We start from the raw sequence: 14705 nt of genomic DNA on the forward strand, positions 1-14705 counted from the left end.
CAAATTCAGCAGTTTCCCAATCTCCTCAACCTTATGATGACATGAAATGAAACCAGAAAGACATAACAAGAGGAACTAGCTACATTGTACTGTAGGTAAGATAAGACTGTCTGCATACTTTAATCCACTAATTGAATGCTGAGCTACAATGACCACAGTGAGTTCAAACCACAAAATATAAGGAACATTTGTTCCAATGTCCAAAATGTTGCTGAACATTTCAATACTATAGGAAATACCATTGTAAGGAAAAAGGTTGGTCTGATAATAAGGAGAAAGCCTTCATTTGTTACGTTCAAATTAGAAGAGAACTGTCCATTTGAGAACCATATCTAAACCTATCTCACTTGGCACATAAGCAATATGTAATTCGAAAGTTACATAACTAATACCATATGTCAGTGTAGGTTTCTAACCAATGTCCTCTCTTGATCTTACAGGGTATCAACTGGCATAACTGGAAGGGTCATGAGTTCTCTATCCCATTCGTAGAGATGAAGATGAGGCCATTTAACTACCGCAGCATCAGTGGCAAGCGAAGGAGGTCCACTCCTCCAGAATAAACCCCTTACCCCTGTACACTCTTACCCCCAATCCAGCTAGCTGTTCCCACTTTTTCATAAGGCTGAAAGACAATAGGATGAGCTATGTCATTTATTAAAACAATTCAATGACAATGGTTATGTTCGCTAGCCCGGAAAACCAGACTGAATTCAGTTCTGTTTCGTGTTTGTTTCACTCCACTAGTGAAACGAGTGAAACATAGTGTGAGTCAATCGGAATTTTGAGGCTACTGTATCTATTTGCTAATATAGGAAGAGATGTAAACCACTGGGTTTTTGTGTTTAGCCAGTTGCCCTGTCCTGGTGAGCTCAGAGTACATGAGAGCTAAGATTATTTCTCCCATTTAAAATAGTCATTTTAACCCAATTCTATATGCCCATAAACATGTAAGATATCTCTATTTTTATAACTGATATGGTAAAAGTCCATTTATTACATGATATGATTTGATGCCTTGTTATTGAGATTTGTATTGAAATAGCAACCCTCCATGAGTTTTATAGACAAAGGCCTGCATGGAGCAATTCATTGGTCATAGACAAAACAATGCCACTCATAATGAGCTAATCAGTATTAGCCATCACCAAGTGACATACTGTACCAGCCTGTAATAGTGGATTCAACATCAGTTATTTATATATTTATGTCCATGTGGCCAATTTACTTTTGAATGTAAAATAAAATCCAAAATCCACACCCTGATTGGAATGGAAGAAACGTTGAGCACCAAACAATGATTGTGCACAACTTGAAAAGTACAAGCTTATCTCCAGTGCCCATTTATCAAGAAAACAACAGTGAGCAAGTTATTTGCACTGAGATTATACATAGTGTGACCACTGTCATTCACTACTGGTCTGTATACTGCCCTGCATAACTCAAATATATAACATTATTGACCAATATTCACATACAGTATTCTCCTTGAGGAAATTCCAACTCCACAAACAAATATAAAGTGGTATAAAGATACTGTATGTGAATTAGCACTCTCAAATGTTTTCCCATTATGTTACTTGCAGTGATGGTGCTAATAATTGTTCAGACATGAAACCAAAGATTTGCTGAAGAGAAACTGTCAACAGAGCTCCCTTTCTTTGTAACCTCATCCTCACTTCAGCAGATTTTTTTGGGGGGGGGGATTCTTGGTTTTAATCTCAGAAACAATTGTCATGGTTACATTCTGAGCACTTGTTCTTTGTCAAAATTAAGCTCATTTATACACAGTTATGGTGTTGGTGTTCAATAGTCGTCCTATATACAGTACATTCTTCCTGTCTCACCGGTATTTACCGTCTAACTGTGTTACGCCACCAGAGCAAGTAACATTTGGCCTGCTATAGCGAACCCCTTTGTCCTCAATGTACATTGGATGGATGAATACACTGTTCTACTCATCCAATCATTTTCATCAAACCATTTAATTTACTATTGTTCTCTGTTTTGGTGTGTTTTTTATTGACCAATTAACTTTATTTTCTCTCACCCAATCTCTACAAACTCTACCAACCACACAGTGTGTTTGTAACATAATAACTGTGTATGTGTTTGGTAATTCACTGTCCTTTAGACTTGATGACTTAAAACTTTGGTGATTGTCCATCCTGTAGACTGCTGGTACTAATATATTGGTATAGGAATCAGGAGCTTTATGAAACGCTGATACTACTTCCCCTATTGTTCTAATCATAGTTGTTAAGACAGACTTGTTTTGAGAAGGGAGGAGGCTATTGCATGCCAACAGTATGAGCAGTACCTCCATGGTAATAAGAAATGTGTAATGAGAATATTCTTGTATTTAAGTGTTGAATTTCTCCTCAGAATTCCACTTGTCAAGTAACTGTTTCAGAGCTGTTAATGCAATGCATCCAAACTCCCTGAGCAAGACATTGTTTTGTTTTTACTAGAATAGGGTGTGTACTTATTTATTAACTACATAGACTAACTGTACTGACTACTGTATGTCTCAGTGCATTTTGTGCAAGGAATGAGAGTGATGAAGCTCTGTAGATAACAGATGGAATGTACTTTATGTAACAAAAGAGGTGTCTCTTTTGGCAAATCCTGGTGTGCCCAAATTCTAACCCGAATGCTTATTGACTCCTCCCCAAAAAATGTCACACTGTTTTTCAGAATTTATAATAGTCAATCAATCAGAATTGTACAGCGGTATTGTCCACAAAACATTTGGTTAGGTGAGGTGTTCTGACAAGATTATTCAGAAGGCCTATTCCAAACTTTAGGACATGTATACTGTAGTTCTTATTTATGTTATGATTCCTTTCTGCAAGTCATAGCCTTTTCCTTCACACCCCTGTTACTCTTGTCAGTATGTCAACCCCCAGAATCTCTGCCAAGAATTCAAGTCTGAGCTAGTAAAGTTGTGTCATTTGGAGTGACTAAATCCCCTTACCTGTTTTGATGTTGTTTCAGGGGAGCAAAAGAGAGAATATCTACAAAATTCTGCTTGAATTTTGAATGAAAGGTAATAGAGCGTTAAGACACTGTTATCCATTGGCTTGTGATGTAATAGGACATCTAGCTATTGAGGGAACCTCAAATACAAATGCCTGTAATCAATGATGGCTGTGAAAATGCTGAGTGCTAAAAAAATAATATAAACAGATCGGGAAATACTGAGGAGGGTAATAAAAGCGAGATAAACTCTTCACAGAAGAAAATGTATAGTCAGTAAGAGATAATATAATCTCAATATGCTGACTATAAAGTTATTTTCCGTGCCTTTGCACTTCAGGACTACTGTAGACAACACATTGCACGTGTGTGACAGGAATAGTATACGCAATGCTGTTACTAACTCCATAAGCTGTGAAAACAGACATGTAGATCAGGTATACCTCTCCCAGGCGTCGTCAGACCTCCACCAGACATCGATGAAGCAGAATAATATGTTAAATAATGTGATTACCACGTCTGGCCCCTTAAACCTGCCACTATTGTTCCTACTATTGCTTCCATGCCATCACTTGAAGGAGGGTGAATGTATAGTTCTGATTATAGAATGGAATAACTCGAATGGGAATAACACAGACCACTGTGATTCTATTTCTATGGTTCTGATGCGTCATACAGCCATGAGTAGAAATGTATTTTGACATAATATGACTGCAGTTCACCACATAATCCACCTCGCAGAATATACTCTAATGCTTTAATCACAGTTCATCACAGTCCATATGTAAATTAACTAAGGGACAATTGCATGGCTGTACAAAAATCATGCAGATTGTGGGTGAATCATCCCATCACTTTAAGATGATTACATTGGCCTAGAATAATAAGTGCTTCGACATGGATATGTCACATGCCACTCATATTAGATAAGTAAATGATCCAACATGAAATAGCCTACATAATTTTTAAAATCAGAATTACACATTTAACCTATTGATATGCTGTAGGACTAATATTGCTGTTCCCCTCTTAGTATGTATTCCAGGTGAATGTTGTTGCTGTTGCTCTACCCAGGAGCTGTGGTTGGAGGATCAGATCAATAGGTGAATTCGGGGGGCATCCCATATGGCACCCTATTCCCTATTTTGTGCACTACTTTTGTCCAGAACCCTATGGCCATGATCAAAAGTAGCTCATTTGGGCAGAGCCCTATGGTCCTGGTCAAATGTAGCTTACTAAACAGGAAATAGGGTGCCATTTGGGACACAACCTGTCTTCGAATGCCATAACCAGAGGCCAAGTTAACATGTGGTCTTCTCTTCTATTTGAACAGATGAGATACTATAAAGTATCTCTCTGTTTTATCTGGTGCACAGCATGCAGATCTTTGTATTTACATCTGAGAGAAGGTTTGAAGATTTTTCTGTGTGAGGAGGGGATTGCAATCAAAAGACTGCATTTATCCAACAAGGTTGAGAACAGACTTCTACAGACTTCTATTAATCATTTGCATAGCAGATGCATAGCAGATGGAAAAGATAATCTAGTGTTTCAGAATTGTCAATCTTCCCCCCATTACTTTACCAATCACAGGTTCACAATGCACTGGAGCAACAACTCACACTGGATCACAACTCAAACCCACAATCTGTTCCTTTGTTGTGTGATTTAATCAGGCATAGTTAATGAGTGGAATCATTTCCCGTCCTTTATTTATTTCATTGTATTTATGACTACTAGACACAGCTATGTAATTAATTTGTCAGTTGATGCAACATTACTGTTTAGCTGAGAAATAGCCACAAGGATTGTTGAAATGTGTACTTTACCTGTTTGGATTAAGATCCCAGTTCTATGCTGTATTATTTGCCATGAAGAATGTGAAGGGAGGTTGGGACTGTGGAAAAGCTCTTTTGATGAGTATCTGGATTGTGTTGGATAATCCTGGATATTACCGATGAGATTAGTTCTAGTTTAATTTAAAACATGTACTGTATAGTTCCTTTTTTAATACATTTTCTACATATTAATAAAATATTCCAATTGTCAATTTTGCTGTTTACATGTGCAGTTCTTGTTTCAGATGTCCTTTTTTGTCTCAACTTCCTTTCACATGCTTTATAAATAAACACAACAATCTAACAATAATTTTCAATCACACCAATAGTTTTTTTAAATAATTCAATACTCTTCTTATCACTTGGCCTATTTTTGACAAAGAATGTCTTCTCATTAACTCACACTTATAGTTTGTTGTGATGATGATGGGGTTCTCTGTGGTGGCTGCAGCAAAGGGTCTGCCATCAAACTAGACGCTAACTGAACCACAGAGTCGGAGCCTAACACAGACACGAGCTGTATCCAAAAATGTCACTCTATTCCCCATATAGTGCACTACTTTTGACCAGGACCCATAGACCTCTGATCAAAAGTAGTGCACTACATAGTGAATAAGGTCATGACCAGGTCAAGGCCACACAATTTGCATAGGATCATGCTTAAACACACAAAACAGTATCCACTTCAGAATTGTATAATGTTGAACACTATACACTACTGTATTTGAGAGCATGCTCATATTTACAGATAAATCGTTTGTAGGCATATAATAATGGCATGTCCTAATTAGTCATTAATTCATTAAAAATGGCTAGCATGCAGAAATGGTCCACTAAATAATGAACAACACAATTACAATTACATGAAGCAGTTATGATTTAAACAGGACAGCATAATACTGTGGGAATGATCAAATATTAGGCCCAAGCCATGGCTATATTCTGTCCTTATCAAAATATACCATGGATAGCGCTGCTTTTGAAAAACAGAATTATTTCTGCCTTAATCAAAAACCAACATGTCACTGACTGCCATATGACAACCAGATTGTCACAAGATATTGCAATATACTGTGATAAAAAAAATGATGAACTTGAACTTTTGCCCTATAACAAACAGTAACATTGAGTAAATGTAATTAACGCCTAGATGTCTGCTGTCTGTTGCGAGCTTGAGCGTAACACCAGAATAGGTGCTCTTATGTGCTGTTATTAACACGTGCACTCCTGCTAAATTGTTCAATTGTCTCACACATACTGTATAAAGATGCCAACCATTAATGGGTCATGAGGCCCCTTCACCCCTCTTCATTTCCCTCCAGTCATCCCTCCAGTCATTTCACAGATCACTGGTTTGAATGTGATGAAAGGCGGCACTGTAAAACCAGCCCCAAGACTGGCTGAGCGGCTTGCACTGGCTTCACAACTGACTGAGCCCTGGAAGCAAATTGGGGCTGACAAGTGAATAGGAGGAGGTGCTGCTCCCCGTTGGACTGGGTAATAGTGCCGTAAACATGTTGGCTTAATTGAGAATTGAGGGAAGGAAATGGAATGATGCACAGCATTGATACTTCTGACTTAGCTAACATTTAGTAAGCCAGTGGGGCTACTCAACATGAATGTTTGCAGGCCATGAAGAAGACTAGGGACAACTCCATTGGAGGCAGACAAATAAGAGGTAAGAATATTTGGCTGCATGGATTGCTGTCTCTCTCTTGCTTTTTCTCTTCTTGTAGGTCATGATTTACTCAGTGATCTAGTAAGTTTGTGTGCAAGGTGATGATATCATTAATTGAACTGATCACATGGAGTTGTAGTCCTAAACCTTTGATTGGACGGTATATAGTAGGAAACATCTTGTGATGTGGGGACATACTGTATTACACTTAGCCAATATGTATGGTTTTTTGCATTAAAAAGGAACTATATCTAGTATTAGAGTTAATGTTAGTCAGAGTCTATAGCTTTTCTTTTCTGTATCTCAATGTACTCTAGTACTTGATTAGAGACGGTGTCATTGCTCAACCAATAAGGCTCAGTCCTGATGATCATCTACTCTGACAGCTGTGCTTTTTGCATGTTGCATGATGTCTGCACAGTGGAGAGAGGAGAGGAAAGATCCAAGTCTAGAAGAAAGATCTAGAGCTTTAGCGGTGGTTTAGACCAGGCAGTTCATGACAGGGTGCTGACCCACATACTTGATACAGTGGGGCAGCTTAGGTCAGCAACCACAGTGAGACCACATTGTTTTCTCTATTCCCCTCTTAAGAAGAAGGTGTAGTCAGCGAGGAGTGTGACCTGACCGTGAGAATGTAGACTAGTTGGTCATGAACTGAACAGGTGTTTTGACCACGGTTGTAAAATTCCATCAAGTTTCTCAAAATAGCCAGATTTTCCAGAAATTTCAGTTGGAGGATTTTTGCCAAAGTTACCAGAATTTTCCAACTCTACCAGCAAATGACTGTAGGCTCATCAATAGCCATGATTACAAAGGCAAACTATGTTAGTATTTCATTATAAGACGGTCTTCATGTGGTCTTCATATGTTGATAAACAGTCCATGGAGAGGACCATGAAAGACTTAATAATTGCATGTGGAATGTACATTTTCTTGTCTGAATTGAGTCTCATTACATGCAGAGTGAAGAGACAACACAGGACAGAGAGCATCTGTGCATAAGACAACATGGCCAGAAGGTAAAGACCTACTCTGCAAAGTACAATATTTTGTTAACTTCCCAGCCATCTGTGTAGAAATCCCTTCCTCCTTCCATCCATGGGTCTATTTGAACCCTTCCCTTTTGTCCAATTTATTAACATGTCACAGCATACACTGTATACTGTATACAATCACAAGACTGCCTCTTAAGGCTGTGGACTGGGCAAGCATTGTTAATGCTTTGCTTCTTCAGCTCCAAAGTAAGATGCGTTTTGTCCTGGAGACCTTAATTCTGATTTATGATTGGATGATCTCTCTCTACCCCTCTGGAGGGAGTCCAAGCAAGTCTTCATTGTTCTGCCTCAGAGCTCTGGGCCCAGTTGCATACAACATGTTAAGTGTTTCCCTTAAGGATTTACTTGAATTAATAATTTCCCCTTACCTAAAGGAATTGTTTAATGGCATTAGAGACCATCAAACATTAGGTAAGGGAATACTTAAGGGGCTTTCTCTCTGCATTGTTGGGAAGGGCCCTTAAGTAAGTATTTTACTGTTATTTGCACCTGTTGTTTACGAAGCATTTGATGAATACAAATGTATTTGATTTGATTTTACGGTAGTTTGAAGGCATGTACAGCAGAAATAATCTCAGGGTACCATGGACACGAACTGATTAACTGACTGAACATCTCCTCAAAGAGATCGCATTTATTTTGGAAGATCGTAAAATATAACTTTTACACTCAAGACAGGAGAAGCTAGAAGATAATGAAATTGTTATTTCAGTAACTTTTTTTATTACTTTCTAGCATGTCAAGGTAACTAGCTAGCCAGCTAGCTTTGTAGCCATGGATTGTGCACCTTCCAATGTTTAGCTAAGTAGCCAGCTATCTATATACCTAGCTAGCTGGTTGATCAGCCTGGTCTCATAGACTAGTTGTAAACTAGTAAAAGTAAAGGTTGATGTTTTCCTTTTGCAACCAGGGCAGAGGAAAGCAACATCCCTCTCCACAAATGTGTTTTACATTGATATCCATACTGAATGAAGCACTTAAGGGACCTCATGGGCACCCATAACCTTTTCACTTAATTTAAGGGGGAAATGTATCTTAAAATGTTTGTGCAACTGACTCAATGTTAAGGAAACGTTAAGTGAAAAGATAAGGCAAAAAAGCAGAATGAAGGCGGAGTCTTCATTGAATAGCAATGGAGAGTGGGCATTCTATTAAACATAGCCATGTAAATATATTCTAAGAATAGCCTAATTGATTTTAATTTAAAAAAAAATATTTAACCTTTATTTAACCAGGTAGGCTAGTTGAGAACAAGTTCTCATTTATATCTGCGACCTGGCCAAGAGAAAACAAAGCAGTTTGACACATACAACAACAGCCTATTTCAGCCACACATGTTGCTGACAGGTGTATAAAATCGAGCACACAGGCATGCAATCTGCATAGACAAACATTGGCAGTAGAATGGCCTTACTTAAGAGCTCACTGACTTTCAACGTGGCACCGTCATGGGATGCTACCTTTCCAACTAGTCAGTTTATCAAATTTCTACCCTGCTAAAGCTGCCCCCGTCAACTGTAAATGCTGTTATTGTGAAGTGGAAACGTCTAGAAGAAACCATGGATTAGCCGTGAAGTGGTAGGCCACACAAGCTCACAGAACGGGTGCTGAAATCATCTGTCCGTGCTTGCAACACTCAATATCTAGTTCTAAACTGGCTATGGGAGCAACGTCAGCACAATAACTGTTTGTAGGGAGCTTCATGAAATGGGTTTTCATGGCCGAGCAGCCGCACACAAGCCTAAGATCACCATGCGCAATCCAAGCATTGTGGTTTTAAAGCTTGCCGCCGTTGGACTCATGGAGCAGTGGAAACGGGTTCTCTGAAGTGATGAATCACACTTCACCATCTGGCAGTACGACGGACAAATCTGTGTTTGGCGGATGCCAGGAGAATGCTACATGCCCCAATGCATAGTGGCAACTGTAAAGTTTGATGGAGGAGGAATAATGGTCTGGGGCTGTTTTTCATGGTTCGGGTTAGGCCACTTAGTTCCAGCGAAGCGAAATCTCAACGCTACAGCATACAATGACATTCTAGACGATTCTGTGCTTCCAACTTTGTGGTAACAGTTTGGGGAAGGCCCTTTCCTGTTTCAGCATGACACTGCCCCTGTGCTCAAAGAGAGGTCCATACAGAAATGGTTTGTTGAGATTGGTGTGAAATATCGTGACTGGCCTGCACAGAGCCCTGACATCAACCCCAAAGAACACCTTTGGTATGAATTGGAACATCAACTACGAGCCAGGCCTAATCGCCCAACATCCCTGATTTATTGAATGAGGAAATCATTTTATAAAGATAAAAGTATTTGGATGTAATGTTGAAAAAGCCAAGCCTGCACACCCAGGAGCTCTCCAGATGTAGGGTTGACCACATGTTAGCAACATGTGACTACCAGTGCAGTTCTATGTGGGGGGGGCTAAGTGCCTTGATCAAAGGCACAACGGCAGGAGGTGGTAGGTCTACATGGGATCAAACACAGCAGATTTCCAGTGTAAATAGTGCTTACCTTGTCATGAAGGCTATAATAATAGTCATGGAATTTGGCTAAAAGTCATGGAGAAGTCATTAAAAATGTAACTGTGTTTAAACCATTTTAACAGCAAATAATCAGAGGTCTCTATAGTATAATGTCATTTGTGAATGTAGTCTAATAGACTGACTTGGAAGACATCCACTCCTGCACTTTTTACAACCCAAGTCAAGCACTGATGATGGAAAGCACTATGTTTCACCTCTATTAGGGGAAGGGGGATACCTAGTCAGTTGAAGGCCTTCAACTGAAATGTGTCTTCCACATTTAACACAACCACTCTGAATCAGAGAGGTGCAGGGGGCTGCCTTAAATCAACATCCATGTCTTTAGCACCCAGGGAACTGCCTTGCACAGGGGTACAACAACAGTTTTTTTCCTAGTCAGCTCAGGGATTTGATCCAGCAACCTTTCAGTTACTGGCCCAATGCTTCAACCACTAGGCTACCTGCCACTTACGGTTCCTTCTTTACTTCATTTTTGCATTGATGATCGAATCATAATCAAAATCATGCTGTGTAGCATGTGCCTCCAGACTCCAGACTAGCTCGGAGCTATAGCACATATTTGTTATGTTTGTCTTATTTCAAGAGAGCTCATTGCTCATTAAGTATTTTAGGCCAGGAAAGAACATGAGGTCAACCCACTGCCTGGTGGGAAACTCTCTACAATGTGTCTGTTCTTTTAGACAAGGGGGGAAATGTGCTTGTTATCATAAGACGCCTGAATTACAAATTTAGAAAACATCTAGTTAGAAATGTTGTGGCAGGTTTCCTTATGGGAACTGTATAGATTATTACCAGCAATTAAATGATTGCTTATTTGAGTTGCATATAATGATTGACTAATGACAGTTACGTGGAAAATGGATGTCAGTGGCATTCATAATACAAAAGAGATCCGACATTAACCAAGCCTCTCAAATTAAGAAAAAATACTGGAGACTGGATTGTGTTTGTTGGACAGAAAATGAACATGAAAGGTGTTTTCTTCTTCATGACAGTGTGGGAAATTACACTGAACCAAAATATAAATGCAACATGTAAAGTGTTGGGCCCATGTTTCATGAGATGAAATATAAAATCCCAGAAAGGTTCCAAACGCACAAAAGGCTTATTTCTCTCAAATGTTGTGCACCAATGTGTTTATATCCCTGTTAGTGAACATTTCTCCTTTGCCAAGATAATCCATCCACCAGACAGGTGTGGCATATCAATAAACTGATTAAACAGCATGATTACACAGGTGCAACTTGTGCTGGGGACAGTAAAAGGCCACTTTAAAGTGTTTAGTTTTGTCTCACAACACAATACCACAGATGTCTCCAGTTTTTGGGAGAGTGCAATTGGCATGCTGACTGCAGGAATGTCCACCAGAGCTGTTGCCAGAGAATTGAATGTTCATTTCTCTACGATAAGCTGCATCCAACGTTGTTTTAGAGAATTTGGCAGTACGTCCAACCGGCCTCACAACCGCAACCGTATTTCTGTCTGTAATAAAGCACTTATGTATTCTGATTGGCTGCGCCTGGCTGCCAAGTGAGTGGGCCTAAGCCCTCCCATTCCCACCCATGGCTGCAGCCCTGCCCAGTCATGTGAAATCCATAGATTTGGGATTAATTCATTTATTTCAATTGACTGATTTCCTTATATGAACTGTAACTCATCAAAATCTTTGAAATTGTTGCATGTTGCGTTTATACTTTTGTTCAGTATACATTGAACTTGCAGCTCATTGTGAATACAATAATGTAGCTAACTATTACTTGAAAAATAACAATTTTACGCACTTCTTTATCAGTTTCTGTGGAATTTCTTCCTCTCTGTGTACAGACCACATAGTGATACTGGGTAACTTATTGAGAAATTGAGAAATGCAACAGACAGAAAAACAGGAAGTCTATTCACAGTGTTCTAAGTAATCTCATGACTACACAAGTTCATGACTCGGTCTTTGTTGCTTTCCTCCTGAAACTGCCAATCAGACACTTCTATTTATACTGTAGATGTTGTCTGATTTACTTCACTGTATGTACCAGGCAGTATACCCTTGTAGTGAACAAATGGGAATAACAATTCAAAACATTGGTAGTCTCTTAATCCATGTTTGGACAGGTACCTTCTTAATTCTGCCTTTTAAAAGACTTGACTAAGGGGATCGAAGACATGAGTCATTTGGGAATAAACAACTGGTTCATACATTGTGTCCAATATATCATGTGGTCAAATGTACCTCGACCTTTGGCCTGGAATTAATTGGCTACTTATTGATGTACTTTCAAAATCAATCATCTCTTCAACATCTACCTGATATTACAGACGTAGTCAAATAAATTTAGTCCAGTGGCATTAACACAGCTGTATATTGGACCAGTCCGTCAGAAAGTGGATTGGAAAGTACCTAAACAAGGCCTTTGTTTCCATCAGAGCAAATAACTACTTTTTTTTACTATGCCATTACTGAAAAGGGGGGAGAGGTACTTCCATATATAGAATAATCCCCATCAACTCCACTTTGTGTGCTCCTCAGATCCTTCCTACTGTTTTCATAGCACTGGGCCGAAACATTTTACAGGAGTGACTCATGGCCTGTTTTGCTTTTGGGACTGGTTAGCAACGGAGTGGCCTAGCCTATTTTTGGCATCCTGTCAGATTCCAATACAGTCCTCCTGGTTTACTTTTCATTAGCACACAAGCTCATAAGCTGTGCGGCGTAATGTTTAATGCAGCTATGCAGTGCAACATCTAGCCTCTCCCTAAATATCCAATAAGATTAGGAGACATATTAGGTTGATATACTAGCACATACAGTTGAAGTTGGAAGTTTACATACACCTTGGCCAAGTACATTTATACTCAGTTTTTTTAATTCCTGACATTTAATCCTAGTAAAAATTCCCTGTCTTACGTCAGTTAGGATCACTACTTTATTTTAAGAATGTGAAATGTCAGAATAATAGCAGAGAGAATGATTTATTTCAGATTTTATTTCTTTCATCACATTCCCAGTGGGTCAGAAGTTTACATAAACTCAATCAGTATTTGGTAACATTGCCATTAAATTGTTTAACTTGGGTCAAACGTGTCAGATAGCCTTCCACAAGCTTCACACAATAAGTTGGGTGAAATTTGTCCCATTCCTCCTGACAGAGCTGGTGTAACTGAGTCAGGTTTGTAGGCCTCCTTGCTCGCACACGCTTTTTCAGTACTGCCCACACATTTTCTATGAGATTGAGGTCAGGGCTTTGTGATGACTCCAATACCTTGACTTTGTTGTCCTTAAGCCATTTTGCCACAACCTTGGAAGTACAGTGGGGCAAAAAATTATTTAGTCAGGCACCAATTGTGCAAGTTCTGTAATTTTCATCATAGGTACACTTCAACTATGACAGACAAAATGAGAAGAAAAAAATCTATAAAATCACATTGTAGGATTTTTAATGAATTTATTTGCAAATTATGGTGGAAAATAAGTATTTGGTCAATAACAAAAGTTTATCTCAATACTTTGTTATATACCCTTTGTTGGCAATGACAGAGGTCAAACGTTTTCTGTAAGTCTTCACAAGGTTTTCACACACTGTTGCTGGTATTTTGGCCCATTCCTCCATGCAGATCTCCTCTAGAGCAGTGATGTTTTGGGGCTGTTGTTGGGCAACATGGACTTTCAACTCCCTCCAAAGATTTTCTATGGGGTTGAGATCTGGAGACTGGCTAGGCCACTCCAGGACCTTGAAATGCTTCTTACGAAGCCACTCCTTTGTTGCCCGGGCGGTGTGTTTGGGATCATTGTCATGCTGAAAGACCCAGCCACGTTTCATCTTCAATGCCCTTGCTGATGGAAGGAGGTTGTCACTCAAAATCTCACGATACATGGCCCCATTCATTCTTTCCTTTACGCGGATCAGTCGTCCTGGTCCCTTTGCAGAAAAACAGCCCCAAAGCATGATGTTTCCACCCCCATGCTTCACAGTAGGTATGGTGTTCTTTGGATGCAACTCAGCATTCTTTGTCCTCCAAACACGACGAGTTGAGTTTTTACCAAAAAGTTATATTTTGGTTTCATCTGACCATATGACATTCTTCCAATCTTCTTCTGGATCATCCAAATGCTCTCTAGCAAACTTCAGACGAGCCTTGACATGTACTGGCTTAAGCAGGGGGACACGTCTGGCACTGCAGGATTTGAGTCCCTGGCGGCGTAGTGTGTTACTTTGGTCCCAGCTCTCTGCAGGTCATTCACTAGGTCCCCCCGTGTGGTTCTGGGATTTTTGCTCACCGTTCTTGTGATCATTTTGACCCCACGGGGTGAGATCTTCCGTGGAGCCCCAGATCGAGGGAGATTATCAGTGGTCTTGTATGTCTTCCATTTCCTAATAATTGCTCCCACAGTTGATTTCTTCAAACCAAGCTGCTTACCTATTGCAGATTCAGTCTTCCCAGCCTGGTGCAGGTCTACAATTTTGTTTCTGGTGTCCTTTGACAGCTCTTTGGTCTTGGCCATAGTGGAGTTTGGAGTGTGACTGTTTGAGGTTGTGGACAGGTGTCTTTTATACTGATAACAAGTTCAAACAGGTGCCATTAATACAGGTAACGAGTGGAGGACAGAGGAGCCTCTT

The 14705-nt window shown here is 39.6% G+C and overlaps 1 protein-coding gene across 2 annotated transcripts in view; it reads left to right on the forward strand.

The window, feature by feature from the left end:
- Nucleotides 1-5029, forward strand: part of LOC139386940 (tenascin-R-like) — a 118670-nt gene extending 113641 nt beyond the window's left edge. For both annotated transcript variants that reach the window (XM_071132838.1, XM_071132840.1), the window contains exon 22: nt 441-5029. In XM_071132838.1, the coding sequence (XP_070988939.1) occupies nt 441-563 (123 nt within the window). In that variant the 3' untranslated portion in view covers nt 564-5029. The remainder of the gene's footprint in view (nt 1-440) is intronic.
- The last annotated feature ends 9676 nt before the right edge of the window (nt 5030-14705 follow it).

Source organism: Oncorhynchus clarkii, chromosome 28 (assembly GCF_045791955.1).
Source record: "Oncorhynchus clarkii lewisi isolate Uvic-CL-2024 chromosome 28, UVic_Ocla_1.0, whole genome shotgun sequence".
Classification (NCBI taxonomy): domain Eukaryota; kingdom Metazoa; phylum Chordata; class Actinopteri; order Salmoniformes; family Salmonidae; genus Oncorhynchus; species Oncorhynchus clarkii.